Consider the following 26,724-nt stretch of genomic DNA (forward strand, 5'->3'; position numbering starts at 1 on the left):
GAGCTATGAAGAAAATGATAATTCAATGCAGTTACAGTTTAACAGGGATTCACAAAAAGGTAGCTATGAGTGAGCCATGTTAAAATAATGGGTTATAGGGATTTTTTAAAAATGATACTTTGCATCAGCCTGGGGAATTTCTTTCAGTGAACTATTCCATATTTTAGGTGCGTAACAGCAGAAGGCTGCCTTGCCACTTCTTCTAAGTTTAGCTCTTGGAATTATAAGTAGACACTCATTTGAAGATCTAATGTTACGACTTAGAATGTGAGGTGACGGGCACTCTAAAGCAGGGGTAGGCAACGTCGGTCCTGGAGTGCCACAGTATGTGCAGGTTTTTGTTCCAACCCAGTTCCTTAACGAGAACTCAATTATTGCTGATGAAGCACATATTGCTTAAGTGACATTTTAATGCTTCATTTTAGTGGTCTCGCTTGTTAAGGTTCTCCAACCTTAATTGCTTATTTCAATCTTAAACTGCTGCATTCAGTGTTTTAATTGCTCCTTATTAGCAATAAGATGTAAAACAGGGGTAGGCAATGTCGGTCCTGGTGAGCCGCAGTGGCTACAGGTTTTCATTCAACCCAATTGCTTAATTAGAAACCAATCATTGCCAATCTCAGACCTTATTTAATTTTATGGCTTGTTAGTCTGTGCAATGTAAGGCTTTTATATCGTAGATTTTTTTCCTTTCCAAGGATATCATCCAAATGATTTGAAGCCTAAAACAGATCATTTTCAGTCTGTCACATTTTTCTATTAAGTGTTTTATTAAATCAAACCGTGCATGATGAACACACACAGATGTAATTGGAAAAAAGCTAGCTGGAGAACTGCTGGCTGCTTTGTCTTTTACATCTTATTGCTAATAAGGAGCAATTCAAACACTGAATGCAGCAGTTTAAGATTGAAATAAGCAATTAAGGTTGGAGAACCTTAACAAGCGAGACCACTAAAATGAAGCATTAAAATGTCACTTAAGCAATATGTGCTTCATCAGCAATAATTGAGTTCTCGTTAAGGAACTGGGCTGCAACAAAAACCTGCACATACTGTGGCACTCCAGGACCGACGTTGCCTACCCCTGCTCTAAAGTATAGACGGCACCAACAGGGAGAGCGCAAGCGCCGCTCACGGTAAAAAAAAAAAAAAGAAAAAAAAAAAATGCGTGCAGGTCCTCCGCTCTGTTGGTGGCGCTAATTTCTCCTGCTTGCCACAGTTGTGTAGACGGGAGTTCCTCTTTTTCCATTCACCTTCTACAACCCGGTGCGGTTTAAAGGTCAAATATGGCGAATCTAATCTTTTTTGTTTGACTTAACGGTTTAAGTTTAGATTATGATGTTATTTGCTACTCATTTATTATGACAGTGCCGGAGACGGGGTCCGAGCGGCGTAAGTAAATTTGCCATATCTTTTCAGATTGAAGATTTACAAACCAACGCCATTGACATAAATGTACAGCGTACTGTGCGCTTGTATGAGATGACTGGCTGCTCAGCTTCAAGTCTGAATGAACTTCAGTGTGTAGCCCTTTTCAGCCCACCGTCAAAGGTGTGCCAATGCAGATTATTGTATCTGCGGGTCGTTGACGTTTTTCAGTCATAATCTCAGTTCTCTTCGCGGAGGTTGCTGTCGGTGTCATTTGACAGGACGGAACGAGCATATATAACAACATCCACTCATACTACGAGGCCAATTAAAAAAAAAATATATATATTACTATTATTAGTGTTGCTCCTTCACAGATCCAACGTTGCAGTCGTGCCTTCGGAGGTCCGAACTCCTACATTTTGAAACTCGTGCAGGTCAAGTTGTTTGACGACTTTAATGTGATTGTGTGCGAGTGGATCCTGATTATTAAGAAATCGACACCATGATGATTCACGCAGCAACTTACACAGTTACATGATATTGTAAAAGTGTCTGTGGCCTCTTAACCATCACAGTTTATTGGACATCCCATTCCAGTAAGAATGGGCATTAATATGGAGTTGCACTCGCCCCCCAGTCTCCACTCATCTTCCCTCGAGATTTCGGAGTGTGGCTGTGGGAATTTGTGCCCATTCAGCCGCACGAGTCTCTGTGAGGTCAGATGATGGACGAGAAGACCGGAGCTCACAATTTGGCATTTCAAAGCTGCTCCATTGGGTTGAAGTCAGGGCAGTATGCGGGCCATTTGAGTTCCTCCCATGTCTTTATTGACCTGGCTTTTGTTTCATAGCAGCACAGTGATGCCAGAACAGAAAAGGGCTTTCGCAGTCTGAAGAACAAAACTGTTTTAAATGTCTCTGTAGGTTGTAGCATTAACAGTACCTTTCTCAACTAAGGGGCTGTGCCCAAACCCTGCCATCATCCCTCATCCGTATAACTTTACTGCTGGCACTATACAGTCTGGAAGGCAGTGTTCTCCTGGCACCCACCAAACCCAGATTGGTCCATCAGACTGCCAGATAGTGAAGTGTGATTCACCACTCCAGAGCATACATTTCCATTGCTGTGGAGTCCAATGGTGGTGATCTTTACTCCTCTGGTAGAAATCAACATTGTAATTAAAGAAAGAAACGTATCCTCAAGAGGACAAATCGGTAATCAGACAGGAAAAAAACGGTTCATTGTATCTTTTAATTACTGCTCATCAAAAAGCCTTAGAGGGAGCATTCCTCGAAAACAGTCTGTTATAGTATGGTCAGAATGATCAGAGAAACAAACAGTAGATGTTCATTTTATAGACTACTAGCCATCCCCTGCGGCTTTGCCCGCGTATTAGTGAAACAGGACAGTGAGGAGGGCCCGGCCCAGCTCTCTGCTCCTGACGTCACTGTTCCCCCTCCCTTCGGCCTGCACCCTGTGTCTCAGATTAGCGTGAATATATCGCTCCTGCAAGCGAACCGTGATTCTTAGCGCAATGAGAGAAGTCGCAAAATCAACCGGAATGTTCAAGCAAATTCTAGAAAAAAAAAAATCTAAATCCGTTAAGTAGTTCCCTCGTTCACTAACTAAGCGGAGTTAAGGTTACGCCCCGAGGCAGACGCGTGAGTGAGGAGGGCCCCGTAGCCCAATGAGTCTCTCTCGGGTTCGCGCTAATAAATCGGTACTGCAATGATGCTATGCTATGATTCTTAGTGCGATGAGAAAGTTGCAAAATGTTCAAGCAAATTATACAAAAAAACCTGATCTAAATCCATTAAGTTCTTTCGTGAAAAGTGGACAGACATACAAACGGGTCTAAAAAACTGTAAGGAATTTTGCGCTCAGACCATGAAATCTTTAAAACCGTTTCTTAGCGAGCACCTATGGGCCAAGGGTAACCTACATGCCAAATTTCAAGTCCCAAGTCCTCATGGTTCAGAGCTTTCGTGATGAGTGAGTCAGTTGTATTTGCCTTTTATATATACAGTGGAACCTCGGTTTGCGAGCATAATAACGTTCCGGAAATGTGCTCGTAGTCCAAAGCACTCGTATATCAAAGTGAATTTCCCCATAAGAAATAATGGAAACTCAGATGATTTGTTCCACAACCCAAAACTATTCATATAAAAATGATTAATACAAAATATAAAGTAAAAATACATAAAACAAATTAACCTGCACTTTACCTTTGAAAGGAATCATGGCTGGTGTGAGTGAGTTTCTAAACTCTTGTGGGATTGCACCCAACGGGACGACATGCTGAAGAGCGTCCCAAAGCAATCGCAGTCTCCCAGCGCTGTAGCAGTTTGCCGTAAAAGCGAATCCGAAAAGATCGCAGACATGATATAAGCGCCTGCCGTCGATGGGTGATACAAGGAACATTATAAATGCGCAGGGCCCTGTCTGACTGCTGTGTCTGTGTATAGGAGAGCGGCAGATCCCGCTACAATAAATAACCAGCACTGTTGCTGTTTCAAGCTGAATAAAGCTGGTGTTGCTAAAGTACTGAGACTCAGCTTCGTGTTTTAGGGTGCAAGACGGGGACTCGCACGTCACAGCACACACACATGCACACACACATACAATGCTTTAGTAAACACTATACACTCGTACAGATGTTGTCTATATGAGTGAGGCACGCCGACTCAGACGGAGAATAGGAGACGATTGCCCACAATCCCACAGCGAGAGAGAGAGAAGAACCATCAGCTCAGTTGTGATCACATGACGCTCAGCAGACAAAGAGTATACATACTACTTGTACAGCAAGACCTCGCTCGTTTATCAAGTCAAAATTTATTAAAAATTTTTGCTCGTCTTGCAAAACACTCGTAAACCAAGTTACTCACAAACCGAGGTTCCACTGTATATATAGATACATAGATATAGATTGAATTTACAAACGGTGTTAAATCAGTGCATACATTTTACTCTAGTTGGTTTACACCCAAATGACTTGTATAAAATAAAAACATTCGAAAATAACGTCTTCTTTTGTCCCAAGAGGAACATGCGCCGACAAAGTTAAAGCATGTCTGAAGTCTTCATACCTATGGCCTGGGACCAACGTTCTTTCCTTATGAATAAACATGAGGGTTTACTTGAACTGCGACAAAAAAGCCGGAGAGTTCACTGCTCTCCTCATCAAAATAGGTGATGGCAATTTAATTGAACAGAATGACATGACTTCACATATAAACACCATTTTACTTCACCAACTAACTTCCAAAACAAAAACATGTAAGTCTGTCGACTCAGTTGTAGAACTAGAGGACGTGGTGCACTATCTGGTAGAGTTTCTTATACAGTAATCCCTCCTCCATCGCGGGGGTTGCGTTCCAGAGCCACCCGCGAAATAAGAAAATCCGCGAAGTAGAAACCATATGGTTATATGGTTATTTTTATATTGTCATGCTTGGGTCACAGATTTGCGCAGAAACACAGGAGGTTGTAGAGAGACAGGAACGTTATTCAAACACTGCAAACAAACATTTGTCTCTTTTTCAAAAGTTTAAACTGTGCTCCATGACAAGACAGAGATGACAGTTCCATCTCACAATTAAAAGAATGCAAACATATCTTCCTCTTCAAAGGAGTGCGTGTCAGGAGCACAGAATGTCACATAGATAGAGAAAACAATCTCTAGCAAACAAATCAATAGGGCTGTTTGGCTTTTAAGTATGCGAAGCACCGCGGCACAAAGCTGTTGAAGGCGGCAGCTCACACCCCCTCCGTCAGGAGCAGGGAGAGAGAGAGATAGAGAGAGACAGAGTTTGTTTTTCAGTCAAAAATCAACACGTGCCCTTCGAGCTTTTAAGTATGCGAAGCACCGTGCAGCATGTCGTTTCAGGAAGCAGCTGCACAAAAGATAGAAACGTGAAGATAATCTTTCAGCATTTTTAGACGAGCGTCCGTATCGTCTAGGTGTGTGAACAGCCCCCCTGCTCAATCCCCATACGTCAGGATCAGAGAAAGTCAGCGCAAGAGAGAGAAAAGTAAGTTGGGTAGCTTCTCAGCCATCTGCCAATAGCGTCCCTTGTATGAAATCAACTGCGCAAACCAACTGAGGAAGCATGTACCAGAAATTAAAAGACCCATTGTCCGCAGAAATCCGCGAACCAGCAAAAAATCCGCGATATATATTTAAATATGCTTACATATAAAATCCGCGATGGAGTGAAGCCGCGAAAGGCGAAGCGCGATATAGCGAGGGATCACTGTACTCTACTTTTGAAGTTTGCCGCACCAATTATATTACTACGAAAGTTACAACCACCAAAACTTTGTAACGGCACCAGGCTTCAGATCAAATCTCTGCACAGGAACCTCATTGAGGCAACTGTCGTCACCGGAACTGGCTCAGGGGAGACTGGATTTATTCCTTGCATCCTTCTCATACCCTCTGACTTCCCATTCCAATTCAAACGCCTCCAATTTGCAGTGAGGGTCTGCTTCGCTATGATAATAAATAAGTCACAGGGCCAGACTCTAAATAAGGTTGGCATTGACTTGACACAAGATTGCTTCTCACATGGCCAACTGTACGTTTCATGCTGAAGAGTGAGCTCAGCAGACAGCTTGGTCATTTTACAGCCCGAGGGCAGAACTGCAGACGTCGTTTACAAAGAGATCCTTACATCCTAAAAATGTGCATTTCTTATACACGACATTTACAATCATAAATTAAACTCTTTACAATCATCAGATTCACTCTCAATACTAAAATGAGCCTACGACAATTACATTGATAATCATGTTGTTATTTTTAAAATGTTTCCTTTTCTTTTTCATAAGTTCTTTAACACACTACTTCTCCGCTGCGAAGCGCGGGTATTTTGCTAGTTAAAGGATAAATTTGGAATTTTTCAAGTCAAAGTTCTTTCTTCACAAATAGAGTATATTGGCATTTGCCATGCAAAACTGTGTTTCAAAATTCAGCAAATCCTATAAATTCTAAATTATATCTTGCCTGCACTTGTGTTCTACTTTGGAATTAACAGGGCACGGGTAAAGCTGGAAAACAAAGGCCTTAAAACATACCAAATATATCAGTTTTTCAAGCCAAGACAATTGTTGACTATTGATCTGCGTCTTGTGATTACACACACATTGTAAAACACTTTATACATGTCATCTTTGAACAAAAAACACCAGTATTACGAGGTTTAGCCATTTTAAAAGAAGTCCAGCTGCATGTGATAGCTCAGCACTTAGTCGTCATTTTGCAGCATTCCCGGAGTTGGGTTTCCTCCCAACAGACCAAAATCACAGTAAACGTCTTGTGCCATGTGGTTGTTTTTATTTTGATTTACTTCTTTATTTATTTGTGAACTCACAAAAGCCAATAGAAAATAAATTGATACCACGGGGGTATAAAGAGTTCAAGGAATGTGTGATAAAGTGATTGTTTCCAGATCCCTTTTTTTGTCGAAACATGGAAGGCGCAGAGCAATACTCAACAACTGTCTTGGCTTGAAACAAAATGGACGTATTCGGTACCTTTTTCAGCTTTTCCTCCGTGACCCTTATCCTCCATTGTAAAGCATCAGTGTGAGCATTATATATTTTTTTAAAATTTATAGAAAGCTCTTAATTTGAGAACACATTTTCATGTGGTAAATGCAAGTGCCCTCCATAAAGTTTGGGACAAAGACAGATTTGTCCTTGATTCCCCCCTCTGTCCCACAGTTTAAAATTACAAATCACACAATTCAGACATTGTGATTAAAGTGCACACTGCAGACTTTCATTTAAGGGGATTTGCAAACATTTGGGGCACAAAACACTTTCTACATGGTCCCCCCATTTCAGGTCAACATAATGTTTGAGACACAGCAATGGCAGGTCTATTAAAGCCGTCATATTTAGGACTTTGTTGCATATCCCTCACTGGCAATGACTGCTTGATGTCTGCAGTTCATGGACATTACCGGTTGCTACGGGTGTTCTTTGGTGATTGTCTGCCATCTTCAACTCCTGTTTGTTTCGGGGGCCTTCTCCCTTTAAGTTTTCTCTTTGGCATATGGAAGGCCTGCTCAATTGGATTAAAACCAGGTGGCTGGCTTGGCCATTCAATAATTTTCCATTTTTTTAGCTTTGAAAAACTCCTGTGCTGCCTCAGCAGTGTGTTTGGCTCTTATCTTCTTGTAGGATGAAGCGCCATCCACTGAGTTTGGAGGCATTTACTGGACCTTGAGCAGATAAGATGTTTCTGAACACCTCAGAATTCATTGTGCCACTGCCATCAGCAGTTCCATCATCAATGAAAAGAAGTGTGCCACCATCTGTGGTAATAATAATAATAATGCATTTTATTTGTAGGGCACTTTACATTAGAAGTAAATCTCAAAGTGCTACATAAAAAGTTTAAATAAAGGCAAAGCAAGGTAAAGACAGAGATAAAACAACAATAATTATAGCATTCTTGTTAATATGCTTTCCTAAATAGAAAAGTCTTTAGCTGTTTTTTTAAAACAGCCCACAATCTGCTGTGTTCTTAGGCTCTCTGGTAGGCCATTCCAGAGCCGTGGAGCAGCGGCCGCAAAGGCTCGGTCACCCATTGTACGAAGTTTGGCCACAGGGGGGAAAAGGTGGTGGGTATTTGTAAAATGGAGGTTTCTTGCAGTGGATTGTAGTATGAGGAGTTCTTTGAGATATTGTGGATCATTTTCATGGATACACTGGTAAGTAAACAAGTTTGTATTCGATGCAGAGGTGGATAGTGAGCCAATGAAGTGACCGAAGGATTGGTGAAATGTGTTCATATTTCCGCACCCTCATTAGGATTCTTGCAGCACTATTTTGAATTTGTTGGAGCTTTTGAAGGCTCTTGCTGGGTATCCCGATGAGGAGTGCATTACAATAGTCCAGCCTGGAGGAGACAAAGGCGTGAACCAGCTTTTCAGCATCACAAAGGGAGAGGTAGGGACAGAGTTTGGCTATGTTTTGGAGATGAAGGAGTGCAATTTTACAAAGGTGATGGACATGTATATCAAATGACAGATGGGAGTCTAACTTGACACCCAGATTTGTAACAGAAGGGTAGAGGGTAATGGTACAGTCAGAAAAGGAAGTACAATTTACAGAAGAACAAAGTTGATGGAGAGTGCCAATTAAAAGAGCTTCAGTTTTGGTGCTGTTCAGTTCTTGGACATCCAGGCCTCAATCTCATCCTAGCATGAGGAAAGAGTTGATGGAGGTGTAAGAGAAGTCGAATCCAGTCTCACATAGAGCTGCGTATCATCGGCATAGTAATGGAGTGAAACTCCATGCCTGCGAATGATGTAACCCAGGGGTAGCATATAGATATTAAAGAGGGTCGGCCCAAGGACTGATCCTTGTGGGACCCCACAGGTGACAGTGTGGGTATGAGATTTAGCATCCCCCAAGGCCACATACTCTGCCCTATCTGTAAGATAGGACTTGAACCACTCCAAAGTAATGCCAGAAAGTCCAATTATATAGTGAAGATGATGAAGGAGAATATTATGATCTACCGTATCAAATGCAGCTGTGAGGTCCAGGAGGATAAGGAGTGATGGAGAGGTAGGTAGGTAGGTAGGTAGGTAGGAGTGGTAGGCATACATGCCCAAACCATAACACCCTCACCACCATATTTAGCAGATGAGGTGGTCTGCTTTAGATCTCGGGCAGTTCCTTTTCAACTTCACACTTTGCTCTGCCATCACTCTGATCAGGTTCATCTTTGTCTTGTTTGTCCACAAGACCTTTTTCCGGCATTCTGCAGGCTCTTTTAAAGACTTTTTCACAAACTGCAATCTGGCCATACTGTTTTTGTGGCTAACTAGTGGTTTGCATCTTGTAGTGTGGCCTCTGTATTTCTGTTCATGAAGTCTTCTGCAGACAGTTGTCGCTGACACATCCAAATCTGCCTCCTGAAGACTGTGTATGATCTGTCGCTTTTTCTTTACCATAGTGAGGATTCTTCCATCATCAGCAGTGTTCTTCCTTGGCCTACCAGTCCCTTTGTGATTACTGAACTCATCAGTGTGCTCTTTCTTCTTAGTGATATTCCAAACAGTTGGTATAGTTCATCCTAAAGCTTTATTGATGTCTCTAATGGTTTTATTTTTTGTTTTTCAGCTTCATAATGCCTTTTTTGACTTTCACTGGCACAGCCTGATGACTGCAGTTCTGTCTTATGCTGGAGCAGAGGCATAGTTCTTGGCACAGTGTTGATGCTGCAACTGTGCCACTGGATCTTCTGGCTTTGAGCAAGGTATTTCTGTGTTGTATGTATGGATTAGTCTCTCTAACACCCCAATATAGCACATTCTTTCATTATCTGTGAACAGTACTGTCTCCAGCAAGTGTTGCTTACTACTTGGGATTTTCTTTTGTAGAAATGCAGGACATACTTGAACCTGTATATAACAATGTAACAATGGCAGAAATAATTAGACAAGAGAAATGTGGTACAAGATGGTATATACCATATATATTTAACTTGCTTTAAAATGCAGGTTTCACTCCCAATATACAATGTAGTAAAGTAATTTATACATACATATCCAGGCTAAAGAGAAGCAATTGGAGCAGTATAATCATTGCCCAGTTCTTCAGTGGGGAATGCTGTCATTGTACACACAGTTCGATGGAGTGCAGGTGGCATTCTTGTAGATGGCTTCTGGCTTCTTTATGGTCAGTCACCATTAAATACACATTCTGAATATTCACTGAGGTTTTTATGAAACTTGCCAGGTATGGTAACTACCATCTGAGCTGTATCATATATGGACTGTGCTCTTATATGATCCAGATTGCATCTCTTTACCTACCTGTGCACAGTGCACCTGCTGTGCTCACTCATGGCCTCTGCCTGCTTTAATCAACCAAAATCCCTGTCTGAAAGATCTGTCCCCACATCAGCTGCATTAGGCTCACAAATCATATTTATCAAATAGCTATTTTCCAATTTAATTTACAAGTAGTTTTGCTGTAATCACTTAAGGTCCCTGTCTGAAAGAATTGTTAATGCTTCAGTTATAAAAATAAAACGTATTTATGCTAAACATAATTAAGCTCACAAATCACAGTATCAAACAGTTATTTTTCAACTCTACTTAGTGCTTTTTTTATAAAAAGAAAGATTTCTTTTCAATCCTATTAATCAAATTTGCACAACTAAATATGTTTGTTAGGTCGACTGGCAGTTATGTGCCATTTCTCCCTTTACAGAGCGGCCATTTCTTTTTAACATACTGAGACTCGTTAACATGGCTGCCCATTCAAAGTACTTGGCCTTTCCGCACTGCACCGCCACTACTTTTAGATCAGCACAGATATTGCAGTTGTTGTACTTTATGTGCACTTCAAATACGAGAGTGCCAAGATAGGATAATTTAAATGTGATTATTGTGATCAGTGGGCTAAAATCCATCAAATACACCCAAACGTGTTCAGGAATCCAAATCTTCCTTGTCCAGTGCTATTCATTAACAAGTAATGCTTGGAGACTAAACTGTTTTTAACTCGGCTAGTCTGGTCTTTAATGCTCTGGTGACTTTTGTTGAACCATAAAGGAGTGAACAGCTTGACTGTTGTCATTTCTAATGCTAATATATATATATATATATATATATATATATATATATATATGTGAATTTCCCATTGGGATTAATAAAGTATCTATCTATCTATCTATCTATCTATCTATCTATCTATCTATCTATCTATCTATCTATCTATCTATCTATCTATATATATATATATATATATATATATATATATATGCAGTTGGAGATCGACGAAGGGAGAAAAAACGAATCACGTATCATAAAATAGTTTTATTCCTGAGCTTTCAACCCCTACCAGGGGTCTTCATCAGAGGATAATGCTTAGACTTACAAGAATCAAAGGCAATATATAGCAACACATACATTATGGGGGGGGGGGGAATGGTGGGGGGGTGGCGGTGACTAAGTCAGTATGATAAAGGGGGGGGGGGGGGAGGGTTGTATAGTTTAATCATTGTTTATATGTCCTTCTTAAGTTGGCATATGCTGGGTTTATGTCCAAGTGTCTGTTGATGGCGTTTTCATCTGATAGCCAAGACTCGGCCAACTCTCTGGCGCTTTTGTAGAAAAGGGGTTGAAAGCTCAGGAATAAAACTATTTTATGATACGTGATTCGTTTTTTCTTCCTTCGTGGATCTCCAACTGCAAATATGCAAACCGTATCACAGACCTTCTCTTCCATATATATATATATATATATATATATATATATATATATATATATATATATATATTTACTAGTCATCCCCCACGGCTTCACCCGTGTATTAGTGAAACAGGACAGTAAGGAGGGCCCCGCCCAGCTCTCTACTCCTGACATCACTATTCCCCCTCCCCTCGGCCCGCAGCCTTTGTCTCGGATTAGCGCGAATATATCGCTCCTGCAAGCGAACTATGATTCTTAGCGCAATGAGAGAAGTTGCGAAATCAACCGGAATGTTCAAGCAAATTATATATAAAAAAAAAAGATCTAAATCCGTTAAGTAGTTCTCTCGTTCGCTAACTAAGCGGAGTTAAGGTTACGCCCCAAGGCAGACGCGTGACTGAGGAGGGCCAACCGCAGCCCGATGAGTCTCTCGGATTTGCGCTAATAAATCTGTACTGCAGGCGAACTATGATACTTAGCGTGATGAGAGAAGTCACAAAATCAACCAGAATGTTCAAACAAATTATAGAAAAAAACCCAATTTAAATCTGTTAAGTAGTTCTCTCATGAAAAGTGGACAGACATACAAACGGGTCTAAAACACTATAAGAAATTTTGGGCTTGGACCATGAAATTTTTAAAACTGTTTCTTAGTGAGCACGTATGGGCCAAGTGTAACCCTACACTCCAAATTTCAAGTCCCAAGACCTCATGGTTCAGGAAATTTTGTGATGAGTGAGTCAGTGGTATTTGGCTTTTATATATATATATAGATATACTAGGGGGCTGGCCAACCGGTGGGCCGGCACTATGTGCTAGCCACTTTGCAGTTCAGCCGCTCGCGGATGTACATTAAAAAATAGTAAAACATAATAATTTGAAAGTAAATTATGTTTAATCTTGCATTACAGGTGTTGGTTGCGTTATACGATTTTGTTCTGTTTGGATTTGGAATTAACACACAAATACTTTTTAAAATTACTTTTACTGTAAAACTTCAGTAAAAACAATTTTTTGAATTAAACTTTTGTCAATATCGCATTGAATTTTGATTATGTGACATCGTGACAACGCAACGTATAACTGCCCGTGAATGAATTTCATTTCTTTCTCTCTAATAAAAAAACACGACTTTTTCGAATGTTTGTCTCTGTGATTTGTTAATTGTCTTTGCAAAAGCTATTCTAACGGGAAACTGTAAACATTTTAATACGAAAGGCATATCAAGATCTCCTGTGGTGTCTAATGTTATCCGTGGGAGGTGTACTACATTACCTTTCTTGGATACGTCCTTCTTTCAACATTAATTCGGGTGCTGGAAGACCGGACGGTGTTAACGGCTGTAGATATTCTACGAGATATTGTAAGTTGATGTTTTCATCTTCCTCACAATCAACACCAACTGTGTCAGCAGAGTCTATTAATACGCATTTAACCAATTTGCCATGTAACCGATCAACAATTGTCACGTTAATTCATTTGACTTCATTGTTTCTCAGTGCTAGGATTGCCCGTGTACTCATTTCTTCTGTTGATAATATGGTTGAGAGGCCAAAGTCTCGTGTTGCGGGGCTTGAAATTATCCCTTTGAAAAAGTCTTGTCTCAGGATTTCCTTTTATAATAAATATATATATATATATATATATATATATATATATATATATATATATATATATATATATATATATATATATATATATATATGTGGTGGGTTGGCACCCTGCCCAGGATTGGTTCCCTGCCTTGTGCCCTGTGTTGGCTGGGATTGGCTCCGGCAGACCCCCGTGACCCTGTGTTCGGATTCAGCGGGTTGGAAAATGGATGGATGGATATATATATACATATATATATATATACTAGCTGTGTAAGCCTGTGCTGTAAAAATCCCGGGGTCCTAGAAACTATTGAAATCATCAGAAAAGAAAATTGAAATAATTGAAATTAAAATAAACATAGAAATGTCAGGTAATTGAAAGGAACTGTTCTGGGCATCTCTCTTCTAGGAGATTTCGTTTTCGCCTCAGTTGTGTATTAGCAGCTAAGCGTCTTTGTCTTTCTTCGGAAGTTTCGCTTTGATGATGTGCTCGCATCGCTTGTGTATTAGTGGCAGGAGGAAAAGTAAAAGGGATACCGTTTTTGCTGATGTGCTCACCTTGCTTCTCTATTAGCAGCTAAGGGAGTGACTTATTTTGGAGGTTTCGTTTTGCCGACGTGCTGGCCTCGCTTGTATATCCTCTGAGGTGGAGCCCTTACCCCAATTCCACATCTCACTTCCGGGCCGGACAGACAAACACACACACTTCCATGCATAGACATTTATATACAGGAAATGTTACCACCACCCAAAGCACTTTCTAGGACACGGCAATAAAAGTTAATGCTGCATTTGCCCCAACTTGTGGTACATTTTGGGTCATGCTTCTGCAAGTTAGGGGTAATCTAATTAGTGTTTACTTGATTATTTTACTTCATATTATACAACTTCAAACCTTTTTTTTCTTTTTGTATTTCATTTTAGCTTACCTGATGCACTGCAACAAGAACACATTTCTTCTCTATGGCCCGACACAGCAAACTACAGCGGCAGGTCCTGGCTCTGTATCGGCAGTTTTTGAGAGCTGCACGGGAAAAGCCTAGCTCTTTGCCTCGTATCCAAGGGGAATTTCGTCAAAATGCTGTAATCCCAAAAACTGACATTATGCATATCGAATACCTTTACAGGCGAGGACAGAGACAACTGGAACAGCTTAAAGATTCTAGCACAAAGGAATGTGGGGCCTTTGTCAAAAGCAAAGCGGACAGCTAACATTTTCATGATTCCTGTTATATGTGCAGACTGTTCAAGAAAACAATAGCAACAAGTAATCTATTGAAACTCAACGTAAGATTATTGAATGCACACACAGCCCACTTCAGACGCACTTCCTGCTAATGATGCATTTGTAGAGTGTAAGATGGATATGTGAATTATTACATTTGATTTGTACAGTTGCATTAAAAATGCACTTCTCCATATAATCTGTTTTGTTAAGTAAATCTGGGAACATAGATAGACTGACAGACAGACAGACAGACAGACACTTTATTAATCCCAGGGGGAAATTCACAATTATTTAATAATTATGTATGAAGTTATACTTCATTACAGTTATACTGCTGTGCTCCAAATTCTTATGCACGTGATGTATCAGTAGGATTTCATTTGCTTTTTAGTTTTTCAGTGGAAGTTCTTGCTTGTTTTGTGTCTTCTGTCATTTTAGATATCTGGGATCAATCTGCCAAGTGATCTTCATTAAAGGGAAACCTACTTAAGGAGGTTGTTCCACATTATTAAGCAAGTCACCGTTCTCATGCAATATAGGAAGAAAGAAAGATCTTTCTGAAGACAAAAAATGTGAAATAGTGCAATGTCTTGCAAAAGGCATGAACACAATTGATATTTCACAAAAACTGAAGAGGGATCATCGAACTGTGAAAAGATTTGTGTGTGATTCACAGCATGGATGAATTCAGACAGATAAGGGCTTGTTAAGGAAAGTTTCTGTCAGGCAAATACACAGCATTAAAGGAGCAGCTAGTTAAAAGCCACTAATGAGCAGCAAACAGGTATTTGAAGCTGCCGGTGTCTCTGGATTCCCAAGAACCTCTCGATGCAGGATCCTCCAGAGGCTTGCAGGTGTGCATAAAGCTGTATTTTGGCCACCCCTAACCATTGCTCACAAAGAGAAACATTTGCAGTGGGCTCAGAAGTACATGAAGACTCATTTTCAAACAGTTTTATTCACTGGGGAATTCCTTGCTGCACTGGATCGCTCAGATGGATGGAGTTCTGGGTGGTTGGTGAGTGGCCACCCTGTTCTAAGCAGACTGCAAGGAGGTGGTGGAGTGATGTTTTGGGCTGAAATGTTGGGAAGTGAGATGGTAGGTCCCTTTAGGGTCCCCGAGGGTGCCAAAATGACCTCTGCAAAATATGTAGAATTTCTAACTGACCATTTACTGCCATAGTATCTGTAGTACTAGGGTGCTGTACCGTGTTAGCCATTATGAATGTAGAGAAAAGCCAAGCAAAATGACACCTTTTATTGGCTAACTAGAAAGATTACAATATGCAAGCTTTCGAGGCAACTCAGGCCCCTTCTTCAGGCAAGATGTAGAAGAAGGGGCCTGAGTTGCCTCGAAAGCTTGCATATTGTAATCTTTCTAGTTAGCCAATAAAAGGTGTCATTTTGCTTGGCTTTTCTCTACTGCCATAGTATAAAAAGAAGAACCATATCATCCAGAATAAAATTATTTTCACACAAGACAAGGCCACACATGCCATGCTGCAAAAAACACCACTGACCCCTGGGTCACTATGGGCATAAAAGAGCATGGCCACCATCATCCCCTGACCTCAACCCTATTGAGAGCCTGTGGAGCATCCTTAAAAGGAAGGTCTATGAAGGTGGGCAGCAGTACACCTCAAAGCAGTAGCTCTGGGGGGCAATAGTGGTGTCCTCAGGTGACATGCAGGCTGAAACTATCCATAGACTTGTATGTTCAATGGGTGAGAGAGCTGTTAAAGTGATATCAAAGAAGGGCTCATATACAGTGCATCCGGAAAGTATTCACAACGCATCACTTTTTCCACATTTTGTCATGTTACAGCCTTATTCCAAAATGGATTAAATTCATTTTTTTCCTCAGAATTCTACACACAACACCCCTTAATGACAACGTGAAAAAAGTTTACTTGAGATTTTTGCAAATTTATTAAAAATAAAAAAACTCAGAAAGCACATGTACATAAGTATTCACAGCCTTTGCCATGAAGCTCAAAATTGAGCTCAGGTGCATCCTGTTTCCCCTGATCATCCTTGAGATGTTTCTGCAGCTTAATTGGAGTCCACCTGTGGTAAATTCAGTTGACTGGCCATGATTTGGAAAGGCACACGCCTGTCTATATAAGGTCCCACAGTTGACAGTTCATGTCAGAGCACAAACTAAGCATGAAGTCAAAGGAATTGTCTGTAGACCTCCGAGACAGGATTGTCTTGAGGCACAAATCTGGGGAAGGTTACTGAAAAATTCCTGCTGCTTTGAAGGTCCCAATGAGCACAGTGGCCTCCATCATCCGTAAGTGGAAGAAGTTCAAAACCACCAGGACTCTTCCTAGAGCTGGCTGGCCATCTAAACTGAGCAATCGGGGGAGAAGGGCCTTAGTCAAGGAGGTGACCAAGAACCCGATGGTCACTCTGTCAGAGCTACAGAGGTCCTCTGTGGAGAGAGGAGAACCTTCCAGAAGGACAACCATATCTGCAGCAATCCACCAATCAGGCCTGTATGGTAGAGTGGCCAGACGGAAGCCATTCCTTAGTAAAAGGCACATGGCAGCCCGCCTGGAGTTTTCCAAAAGGCACCTGAAGGACTCTCAGACCATGAGAAAGAACATTCTCTGGTCTGATGAGACAAAGATTGAACTCTTTGGTGTGAATGCCAGGTGTCACATTTGGAGGAAACCTGGCACCATCATGCTGTGGGGATGTTTTTCAGCGGCAGGGACTGGGAGACTAGTCAGGATAAAGGGAAAGATGACTGCAGCAATGTACGGAGACATCCTGGATGAAAACCTGCTCCAGAGCGCTCTTGACCTCAGACTGGGGCGACGGTTCATCTTTCAGCAGGACAACGACCCTAAGCACACAGCCAAGATATCAAAGGAGTGGCTTCAGGACAACTCTGTGAATGTCCTTGAGTGGCCCAGCCAGAGCCCAGACTTGAATCCGATTGGAGAGATCTTAAAATGGCTGTGCACCGACGCTTCCCATCCAACCTGATGGAGCTTGAGAGGTGCTGCAAAGAGGAATGGGCGAAACTGGCCAAGGATAGGTGTGCCAAGCTTGTGGCATCATATTCAACAAGACTTGAGGCTGTAATTGCTGCCAAAGGGGCATCGACAAAGTATTGAGCAAAGGCTGTGAATACTTATGTACATGGGATTTCTCAGTTTTTTTTATTTTTAATAAATTTGCAAACTGCGGTGGGTTGGCACCCTGCCCAGGATTGGTTCCCTGCCTTGTGCCCTGTGTTGGCTGGGATTGGCTCCAGCAGACCCCCGTGACCCTGTGTTTGGATTCAGCGGGTTGGAAAATGGATGGATGGATGGATGGTTGGAAATTTGCAAAAACCTCAAGTAAACTTTTTTCACGTTGTCACTATGGGGTGTTGTGTGTAGTCAAGCAAAATGACACCTTTAATTGGCAAACTAAAAAGATTACAATATGCAAGCTTTTGAGGCAACTCAGGCCCCTTCTTCAGGGAAAATGTAATCGATGATGAAGGATTACAACTTGCCTGAAGAACGGGCCCGAGCTGCCTCAAAAGCTTGCATATTGTAATCTTTTTACAATAAAAAATGTGTTATGTATAACAATTTGGAACACTGCATTGTAAGTTGCTTTGAAATATTAAAAAAACTCTCTTGTCATCATTAGTAGTTTTGCTTGTAATAAAATCAACATTATAATATTACCAGCTCTGCAAGCCCGTGCTGTAAAAAGCCCGGGGTCCTACACACTATTGAAATCGTCAGAAAAACAATTGAAATGTAGAGATGTTAGGTAATTGAAAGGAACTACTCTGGGCATCTCTCTCCTAGGAGGTTTCATTTTGCCAACGTGCTCACCTCATTTGTGTATTAGCGGCTAAGTGACTTTGTCTTTTTTCTGAGGCTTCGTTTTGCTGATGTGCTCGCCTCGCTTCTGTATTAGCAGCGGGAGAAAAAGTAAAAGGGATACCATTTTGCCGATGTGCTCGTCTCACTTCTGTATTAGTGGCTAAGTGAGTTTCTGTTTCCTCGGCGGTGGAGCCCTTACCCTGACTCCACCTGTCACTTCCAGGCTGCACAGACTGACACACACACCTCCACGCATAGATGTTTATATACAGTACTAGCTGTGTAAGCCCGTGCTGTGAAAATCCCAGGGTCCTAGAAACTATTGAAATCATCAGAAAAAAAATTGAAATGTAGAGATGTCAGGTAATTAAAAGGAACTACTCTGGGCCCCTTTCTCCTAGGAAGTTTCGTTTTGCCGACATGCTCACAACACTTGTGCATTAGCAGCTAGGCGACTTTGTCTTTCTTTGGAGGTTTCGTTTTGCCGATGTGCTCACCTCACTTCTGCATTGGCGGCTAAGTGAGTTTCTGTTTCCTTGGAGGTGGAGCCCTTACCCCGACTCCACCTCTCACTTCCGGTCTGGACAGACACACACACACACTTCCACGTGTAGACGTTTATATATAAGACTAGCTGTGTAAGCCCTTACTGTAGAAAGCCCGGAGTCCTAGAAACTATTGAAATTAACATGAAAAAAAATGTAAATGTAGAGATGTCAGGTAATTGAAAGGAACTACTACTCTGGGCATCTCTCTCCTAGGAGGTTTCATTTTGCCGACGTGCTCGCCTCACTTATGTATTAGCGGCTAAGCGACTTTGTCTTTCTTCTGAGGTTTTGTTTTGCCGACATGCTGGCCTTGCTTGTGTATTAGCGGCGGGAGGAAAAGTCAAAGGGATACCATTTTGCCGATGTGCTCGCCTCGCTTCTGTATTAGCGGCTAAGTGAGTGTCTCTTTCTTTGGAGGTTTCATTTTGCCGACCTGCTGGCCTAGCTTGCGTGTCCTCATAGGTGGAGTCCTTACCCCGAATCCACCTCTCACTTCTGGGCTGGACAGACAAACACACACACTTCCACATGTAGATGTTATTATACAGTATAAGTACTATCTATGTAAGCTCGTGTTGTGAAAAGCATGGGGTCCCAGTAACTATTGAAATCGTCAGAAAAAAAATTGAAATGTAGAGATGTCAGGTAATTGAAAGGAATTACTCTGGGCCCCATTCTCCTAGGAGGTTTTGTTTTGACGACGTGCTCACAACATTTGTGCATTAGCAGCAGGAGGAAAAATAAAAGGGATACTGTTTTCCCGACATACTTGACTCGCTCGTGTATTAGCGGCTAAGCGAGTGACTCATTCTTCTGAGGTTTCGTTTTGCTGACATGCTGGCCTTGCTTGCGTATCCTCGAGTTAAGCAAGTTTCTGTTTTCTCGGAGGTGGAGCCCTTACCCTGACTCCACCTCTCACTTCCAGGCCGGACAGACACACATACTTCCACATGTACAGTTGTGCTTGAAAGCTTGTGAACCCTTTAGAATTTTCTATATTTCTGCATAAATATGACCTAAAACATCATCAGATTTTCAGTCAAGTCCTAAAAGTAGATAAAGAGAAACCAGTTAAATGAGACAAAAATATTATACTTGGTCATTTATTTATTAAGGAAAATGATCGAATATTACATATTTGTGAGTGGCAAAAGTATGTGAACCTTTGCTTTCAGTATCTGGTGTGACCCCCCATTGCAGCAATAACTGTCACTAAACATTTCCGGTAACTGTTGATCAGTTCTGCACACCGGCTTGGAGGAATTTTAGCCCATTCCTCCGTACAGAACAGCTTCAACTCTGGGACGTTGGTGGGTTTCCTCACATTAATTTCTCTCTTCAGGTCCTACCACAACATTTCGATTGGATTAAGGTCAGGACTTTGACTTGGCCATTCTAAAACATTAACTTTATTCTTCTTTACCCATTCTTTGGTAGAACGACTTGTGTGCTTAGGGTCGTTGTCTTGCTGCATGTCCCACCTTCTCTTGAGATTCAGTTCATGGACAGATGTCCTGACATTTTCCTTTAGAATTCTCTGATGTAATTCAGAATTCATTGTTCCATCAATGAAGGCAAGCCATCCTGGCCCAGATGTAGCAAAACAGGCCCAAACCATGAAACTACCACCACCATGTTTCACAGATGGGATAAGGTCCTTACGCTGGAATGCAGTGTTTTCCTTTCTCCAAACATAACACTTTTCATTTAAACCAAAAAGTTCTATTTCGGTCTCATCCGTCCACAAAACATTATTCCAATAGCCTTCTGGTTTGTCCACGTGATCTTTAGCAAACTGCAGACGAGCAGCAATGTTTTTTTTAGAGAGCAGTGGCTTTCTCCTTGCAAACCTGCCACACACACCATTGTTGTTCAGTGTTCTCCTGATGGTGGACTCATGAACATGAACATTAGCCAATGTGAGAGAGGCCTTCAGTTGCTTAGAAGTTACCCTGGGGTCCTTTGTGACCTCGCCGACTATTACACGCCTTGCTCTTGGAGTGATCTTTGTTGGTCAACCACTCCTGGGGAGGGTAACAATGGTCTTGAATTTCCACCATTTGTACACAATCTGTCTGACTGTGGATTCGTGGAGTCGAAACTCTTTAGAGATGGTTTTGTAACCTTTTCCAGCCTGATGAGCATCAACAACTCTTTGTCTGAGGTCCTCAGAAATCTTTGTTTGTGCCGTGATACACTTCCACAAACGTGTTGTGAAGAGCAGACTTTGATAGATCGAAACTCAGGGTGCCCACTCACACCTGATTGTCATCCCATTGATTGAAAACACCAGACTCGAATTTCACCTTCAAACTAACTGCTAATCCTAGAGGTTCGCATACTTTTGTCACTCACAAATATGTAATATTCGATCATTTTCCTTAATAAATAAATGACCAAGTATAATATTTTTGTCTCATTTGTTTAACTGGCTTCTCTTTATCTACTTTTAGGACTTGGGTGAAAATCTGATGATGTTTTAGGTCATATTTATGCAGAAATATAGAAAATTCTAAAGGGTTCACAAACTTTCAAGCACAACTGTAGACATTTATATGCAAGATTGTTAAGGGGGAATAAAAAATCCTTAATCGTATTGACACTGAACATGGTTTTCCTTAGATGCCGAAGGTTTCTGCCCTTTTATACTCTTTATTATGGAGACCTCAACTAAAATTCCTGAATTCCCTGCTTTAGCCTTTCTTTGTTACATTAGCCTTTATATCTATGACCTCAGGCAACAAGACAGAGCACCAGAGCTGGTGGGAGGAGGTTACACCTGTATATATGTACTAGCTGTGCTACCCGTCTAAGACAGGTTGAAATATAAGTAATCAATGTAGACTTGAGTGTTAACGTTTGCAGTGCACTATGCGATACAGTCAGTCAGTCATTTTCCAACCCACTTATACATACGTACATACATTTACTTATTTGGCAGACACCTTTATCCAAGGCAACTTGTAACATTTATGATACAATAATTTCCATTTCTTTTGGTTTTCTAATTGGAGCACAGGCAGGTCAAGTGACTTGCTCAGGGTCACACAGTGTCAGCAGCAGGATTTGAACCCACAACCTCGGAATTTGAAGTCCAAAGCCTTAACGACTACACCACACGGCCTGAACAGGGTGTGTCAAGAAATGTGACTGGGGCTCCTTTATACCAAACGCAATACACCTGGATAGCACCGCAGTGGGACTGGGACTGCCAAGGTTGGATGTTTTCTTTTTTTTTCATTTCCATTTTAGTCATACTGGTTTGTGTTCAGATCATACTGTGTGTGTGTGTGTGTGTGTGTGTTGGGGGGTACAGTTAGGTCCATAAGTATTTTGGACAGTGATACAACTTTCTCAAATTTGGCTGTGTGCCACCACAATGGATTTAAAATGAAGCAATCAGGATGTGATTGAAGTGTAGACTTGGAGTTTTAATTCAAGGAGTGTTTAGCAAAAACATTGCATGAGCCGTTTAGAAAAGACAAATATTTTTGTACATGGTCCCCCCATTTTCAGGGGCTCAAAAGTACTTGGACAAACTAACTTAAAAGCACTTGGTTGTCCGTCTGGACCGTGAAGTGTCTCTGAATCTGAGCAGACAGTATAACCCTTCTTCTTGTTACACTTCTGAAATCATCCTGCAACTTCTGCCAGCAGTCATATCAATAAACACCAGTGACCGACTTCCACTAGCAGTCACACATGCCCATGCCATAACACTGCCACCACCGTGTTTCACAGAGGGCATGGTATTCCTTATCTTATCCATGCTCTTCTCTGTCTATTATCCATCCATCCATTTTCCAACCCGCTGAATCCGAACACAGGGTCACGGGGGTCTGCTGGAGCCAATCCCAGCCAACACAGGGCACAAGGCAGGAACCAATCCTGGGCAGGGTGCCAACCCACCGCAGGACACACACAAACACACCCACACACCAGACACACACTAGGGCCAATTTAGAATCGCCAATCCACCTAACCTGCATGTGTTTGGACTGTGGGAGGAAACCGGAGCACCTGGAGGAAACCCACGCAGACACGGGGAGAACATGCAAACTCCACGCAGGGAGGACCCGGGAAGCGAACCCAGGTCTCCTAACTGCGAGGCAGCAGCGCTACCACTGCGCCACCGTGCCGCCCTATCTGTCTATTATTCTTGTATATATTGATCTTAGTTTCCTTTTTCCAAAAAAAATTGTTCCAGAACTGGACAGTCTTTTAATAAATGTTTTCTGGCAAAGTCTAATCTGTCCTTCCAATGTCTGAGGTCTACCAGTGGTTTGCACCTTGTGGTAAACCCACTGTCTTTACTTTCATGAAGTCTTCTCTTGATTGTAGACCTTGGAAATGATAGGCCTACCTCCCAGATTGTGTTCTTGGTTTTGGTAAATGTCGTGAAGGGGTTTTTCTTCACCAAGGATTGAATTCAGCAATCATCCAGCACAGTTGTCTTCTGTGGTTGTCCAGGCATTCTGGTGTTGCTGAGCTCACCAGTGTGTTCCTTCTTTTTAAGAGTACCAGATGGTTGATTTGACCACTCGTGGTGTTTCTGCTACTGTATCTCCCAGGTGGGTTTGTTTTTGTTTTCTCTGCCTAATGATGGTCTGTTTTTACTTGCATGGACAGCTCTTTGGACCTCATAATAAAAGTTCACAGCGACAGCTTCCAAATGCAAATTCCACACTTGGAATCAACTGCAGACCTTCTACCTGCTTAATAGTTAATGAAGTAATGAGGGCACTGCTCACACCTGGCTATGGAACAGCTTGTCAGTCAAATGTCCAAATACTTTTAGGCCCCTGGAAATGGGGGGCTATTCAGAAAAATGGCTGTCATTCCTAAATGGCTCATATGGTATTTCTGGTCTTCTTCTTTCGGCTGCTCCCGTTAGGGGTTGCCACAGCGGATCATCTTCTTCCATATCTTCCTGTCCTCTGTATCTTGGTCTTCTACACCCTTCACCTTCATGTCCTCTCTCACCACATCCATAAACCTTCTCTTAGGCCTTCCTCTTACCTGCCAGCTCTATCCTTAGCATCCTTTTCCCAATATACCCAGCATCTCTCCTCTGCACATGTCCAAACCAATGCAATCTCGCCTCTCTGACCTTGTCTCCCAACCGTCCAACTTGAGCTGACCCTCTAATGTCCTCATTTCTAATCCTATTCATCCTCATCACACTCAATGCAAATCTTAGCATCTTTAACTCTGCCACCTCCAGCTCTGTCTCCTGCTTTCTGGTCAGTGCCACCGTCTCCAGCCCATATAACATAGCTGGTCTCACTACCGTCCTGTAGAACTTCCCTTTCACTCTTGCTGATACCCGTCTGTCATGAATCACTCCTAACACTCTTCTCCACCCACTCCACCCTGCCTCCACCGCTCTTCCACAATCCCCATTACTCTGTACTGTTGATCCCAAGTATTTAAACTCATCCACCTTCACTAACTCTACTCCTTGCATCCTCACCATTCCACTGACCACCTTCTCATTTACACACATGTATTCTGTCTTGTTCCTACTGACCTTCATTCCTCTCCTCTCCAGAGAATATCTTCACCTCTCCAGGTCTCCTCAACCTGCTAAAGCTTAAAGTCTATATGCACTTCAATCACATAAAGATTGCTTTATTTCAAATCCATTGTGGTAGCATACAGAGCCAACATTATGAAAATTGTGTCACTGTCCACATACTCATGGACCTGCTGTAAAAAGCTAAATTTCACCTTGGGACAAATGAAGATCTATCTATCCATCTATCTATCTATCAATCATATAGTGCCTTTCCTATCTATCTCTATCTATTATATAGTGCTTTTCATATCTATCTATCATATAGCACCTTTCACATTCTATCTATCCATCATATAGTGACGTATCGATCTATCACACTTGTCCTGTCTTCCAGCTCATAGCAGTGACAGACGTGTCGCCATGTCACTTACATGCCTTAATGCTATACAGTACACATTAACCTGACTTTGGTTTCGATACTCGAAAGCCAGTAAAGAGCGACTTTGTCAATGGCATATCTAACCAGGAAGTAAGCTTAATCAAACAGGCTCGCAAACGAGAGGAATGTTCACCTGGCAGGAGGCGTGGTCTGGTTACAGAGTAATTCCGATTGGTCCAACGTGTGTCCCTGAGCAGCCTGGACGGACTCGCCTAAATGCAACATTATTTAAAATAGACAAGCACGTTTCATAGAAATGCAGTGTCATCTTCCAGAGACATTTTCACATGTATTGTTGAAATGTAAAGTTTATGAAAAGGAGAGACAGCAGGCAATAGGAAATACAAATGTCACATTGGATAGTCTGGTTGGCTGTGGTCAACTCTAGTAAATTAAACATCGATTTTAAGATGAAGTTTACGACGTTCTACTTTAATGACAAAATACACTACGGGGTTAAACTGGAAATTTCGAGTAATGTCGACTTTAATATCGTCGTTTATGTTTTTTCCTTCACCGTGTCCCTGTTGTGTTTTTTTTCCCTTCGCTGTGGCCCTAATACGCTTCCGTAGTAGCAGATCCATATGCAATATATTCATAACCGCGCTAATTAAGTAATAGTAAAAGGTGACCATAAATATCCCATTAGTTCCTAAATTAGACGTGTTTCCCTTGCACGCATGCCTTGTTGCTTAAGTTACCTTCCGGGTACGTTGTGTACCGTCACGTGACGTAACGCACATCTCGCGAGTTTTCAAGCGGTGCCTGCGTATTCATCGCGGCCGGCGTGTGTGAGAGTGTCTTGTGTGTGATAACGAGAGACGGGAAGATGGCGGTACCGGAGAGCGAGTCGAGTCAGCAGCGACCGTCTTCACCAGTCGTCAGTAACGGCCAGGTGAGAAAGAAGATGAGGAGGATAAAGGCCAATGAGGCTGACATACCGAGACCGAGTCTAAGTTTCCTTGTAGCACGCGACGACGCGCAAACCGTGAAGGTGTCTAGCCGGAGGAGTGTTTGGTCATAATTTTCAGGGGTCGTTCGGGCTATCGCTTAGCATTTCAATTTTGTGTTCATTTCTTCGACATTTTTAAACGAATCTCTCAAAGGCATACCGTTTGCACCCGGTTAAGTATTTTGGAAAGAAAAATGTAGAAGGTCAGGTCTATAGTCCGACATTTGCCCTGCGGCCCGAATGCAGGCGTTTAATATATAATGGATAATTTTCACAGAGCTGGGCGATTTTTCGTGTTGTATAACAACATGTCAGTCCTTGGGATGAAGAATGAGACGGAAGAGTAGCCGGCAGGCGGAGGCACGTCTTGTCTGTGCATGCAGTTCCCATTCATAAGAGTGAGTTATTGAGAGAATTGGTCTCGGCCTCATGATTGTCACTGGACTGCTCCCAGAGTACAAGGCTCCGTGGAAATGGCATCGTGACGTAAGATGTTGACACCGATTCTCAAACGAAACTGGTCAATTGGAGCCTTCTGTTCATTTACAAGGTGCGCAGTATTTGTCATTTAGCTAAGAGGGGTGCCTTAACTGCGATCGTTTTGTCTCCCAAAGTGCTTCTCTACTAGCCCCGAGTCGTCTTAAGCCCCCGTTGGTGGTGACAAGCCTGTCTGGTACGGTTCCTTAAATAACATACGCATTTCCGCTTGATTTTATGTAACGAAGAAACTCTAACCTGTAAGTTGGAGTAATTATGCTAGACAAAATGAGATTATTGGATCAGCAGGTGATGCAATTTTACGTTCCAGTCACATAGTCTTGAACTGTGGCCTAGTGATTACAGCCTTAACCTGTAATTTATGAGTGTTACTGTTTAAGGCCCTTCCATTGAATCATTCTGTGGTTATCAGCTGGGCACTTCACTTGATAATAACGGATTGTTTCTAAGAATTATGGAAACTGCAGTTCTTCACAAGGTTTGCCACAGTACTTGGTACTACTGTGTCGCAGCTTGGGTCC

The 26,724-nt window shown here is 41.9% G+C and overlaps 3 protein-coding genes across 4 annotated transcripts in view; all 3 read left to right on the top strand.

The window, feature by feature from the left end:
* sympk (symplekin) overlaps positions 1 to 26,724 on the top strand; it is a 581,858-nt gene that overhangs the window by 539,665 nt on the left and 15,469 nt on the right. The gene's annotated exons all lie outside the window — the stretch shown is intronic.
* Positions 1,236 to 15,601, top strand: sdhaf1 (succinate dehydrogenase complex assembly factor 1). 2 transcript variants are annotated; one of them, XM_051934478.1, is made up of 4 exons: positions 1,236 to 1,392; positions 9,514 to 9,649; positions 14,112 to 15,080; positions 15,111 to 15,601. In XM_051934478.1, the coding sequence occupies exon 3, from the start codon at positions 14,151 to 14,153 to the stop codon at positions 14,397 to 14,399; it is 249 nt and encodes an 82-aa protein (XP_051790438.1). In that variant the 5' UTR covers positions 1,236 to 1,392; positions 9,514 to 9,649; positions 14,112 to 14,150; the 3' UTR covers positions 14,400 to 15,080; positions 15,111 to 15,601. The 2 variants fall into 2 exon arrangements, with proteins under 2 accessions (XP_051790438.1, XP_051790441.1); XM_051934481.1 differs by lacking the exon at positions 9,514 to 9,649 and having other exon boundaries at positions 1,247 to 1,392.
* clptm1 (CLPTM1 regulator of GABA type A receptor forward trafficking) overlaps positions 25,492 to 26,724 on the top strand; it is a 67,531-nt gene continuing 66,298 nt past the window's right edge. Inside the window, exon 1 of the mRNA XM_028795885.2 lies at positions 25,492 to 25,648. Coding sequence (XP_028651718.1) covers positions 25,583 to 25,648 — 66 coding nt within the window. The 5' untranslated portion in view covers positions 25,492 to 25,582. The remainder of the gene's footprint in view (positions 25,649 to 26,724) is intronic.

Source organism: Erpetoichthys calabaricus, chromosome 1 (genome assembly GCF_900747795.2).
Source record: "Erpetoichthys calabaricus chromosome 1, fErpCal1.3, whole genome shotgun sequence".
NCBI lineage: Eukaryota > Metazoa > Chordata > Cladistia > Polypteriformes > Polypteridae > Erpetoichthys > Erpetoichthys calabaricus.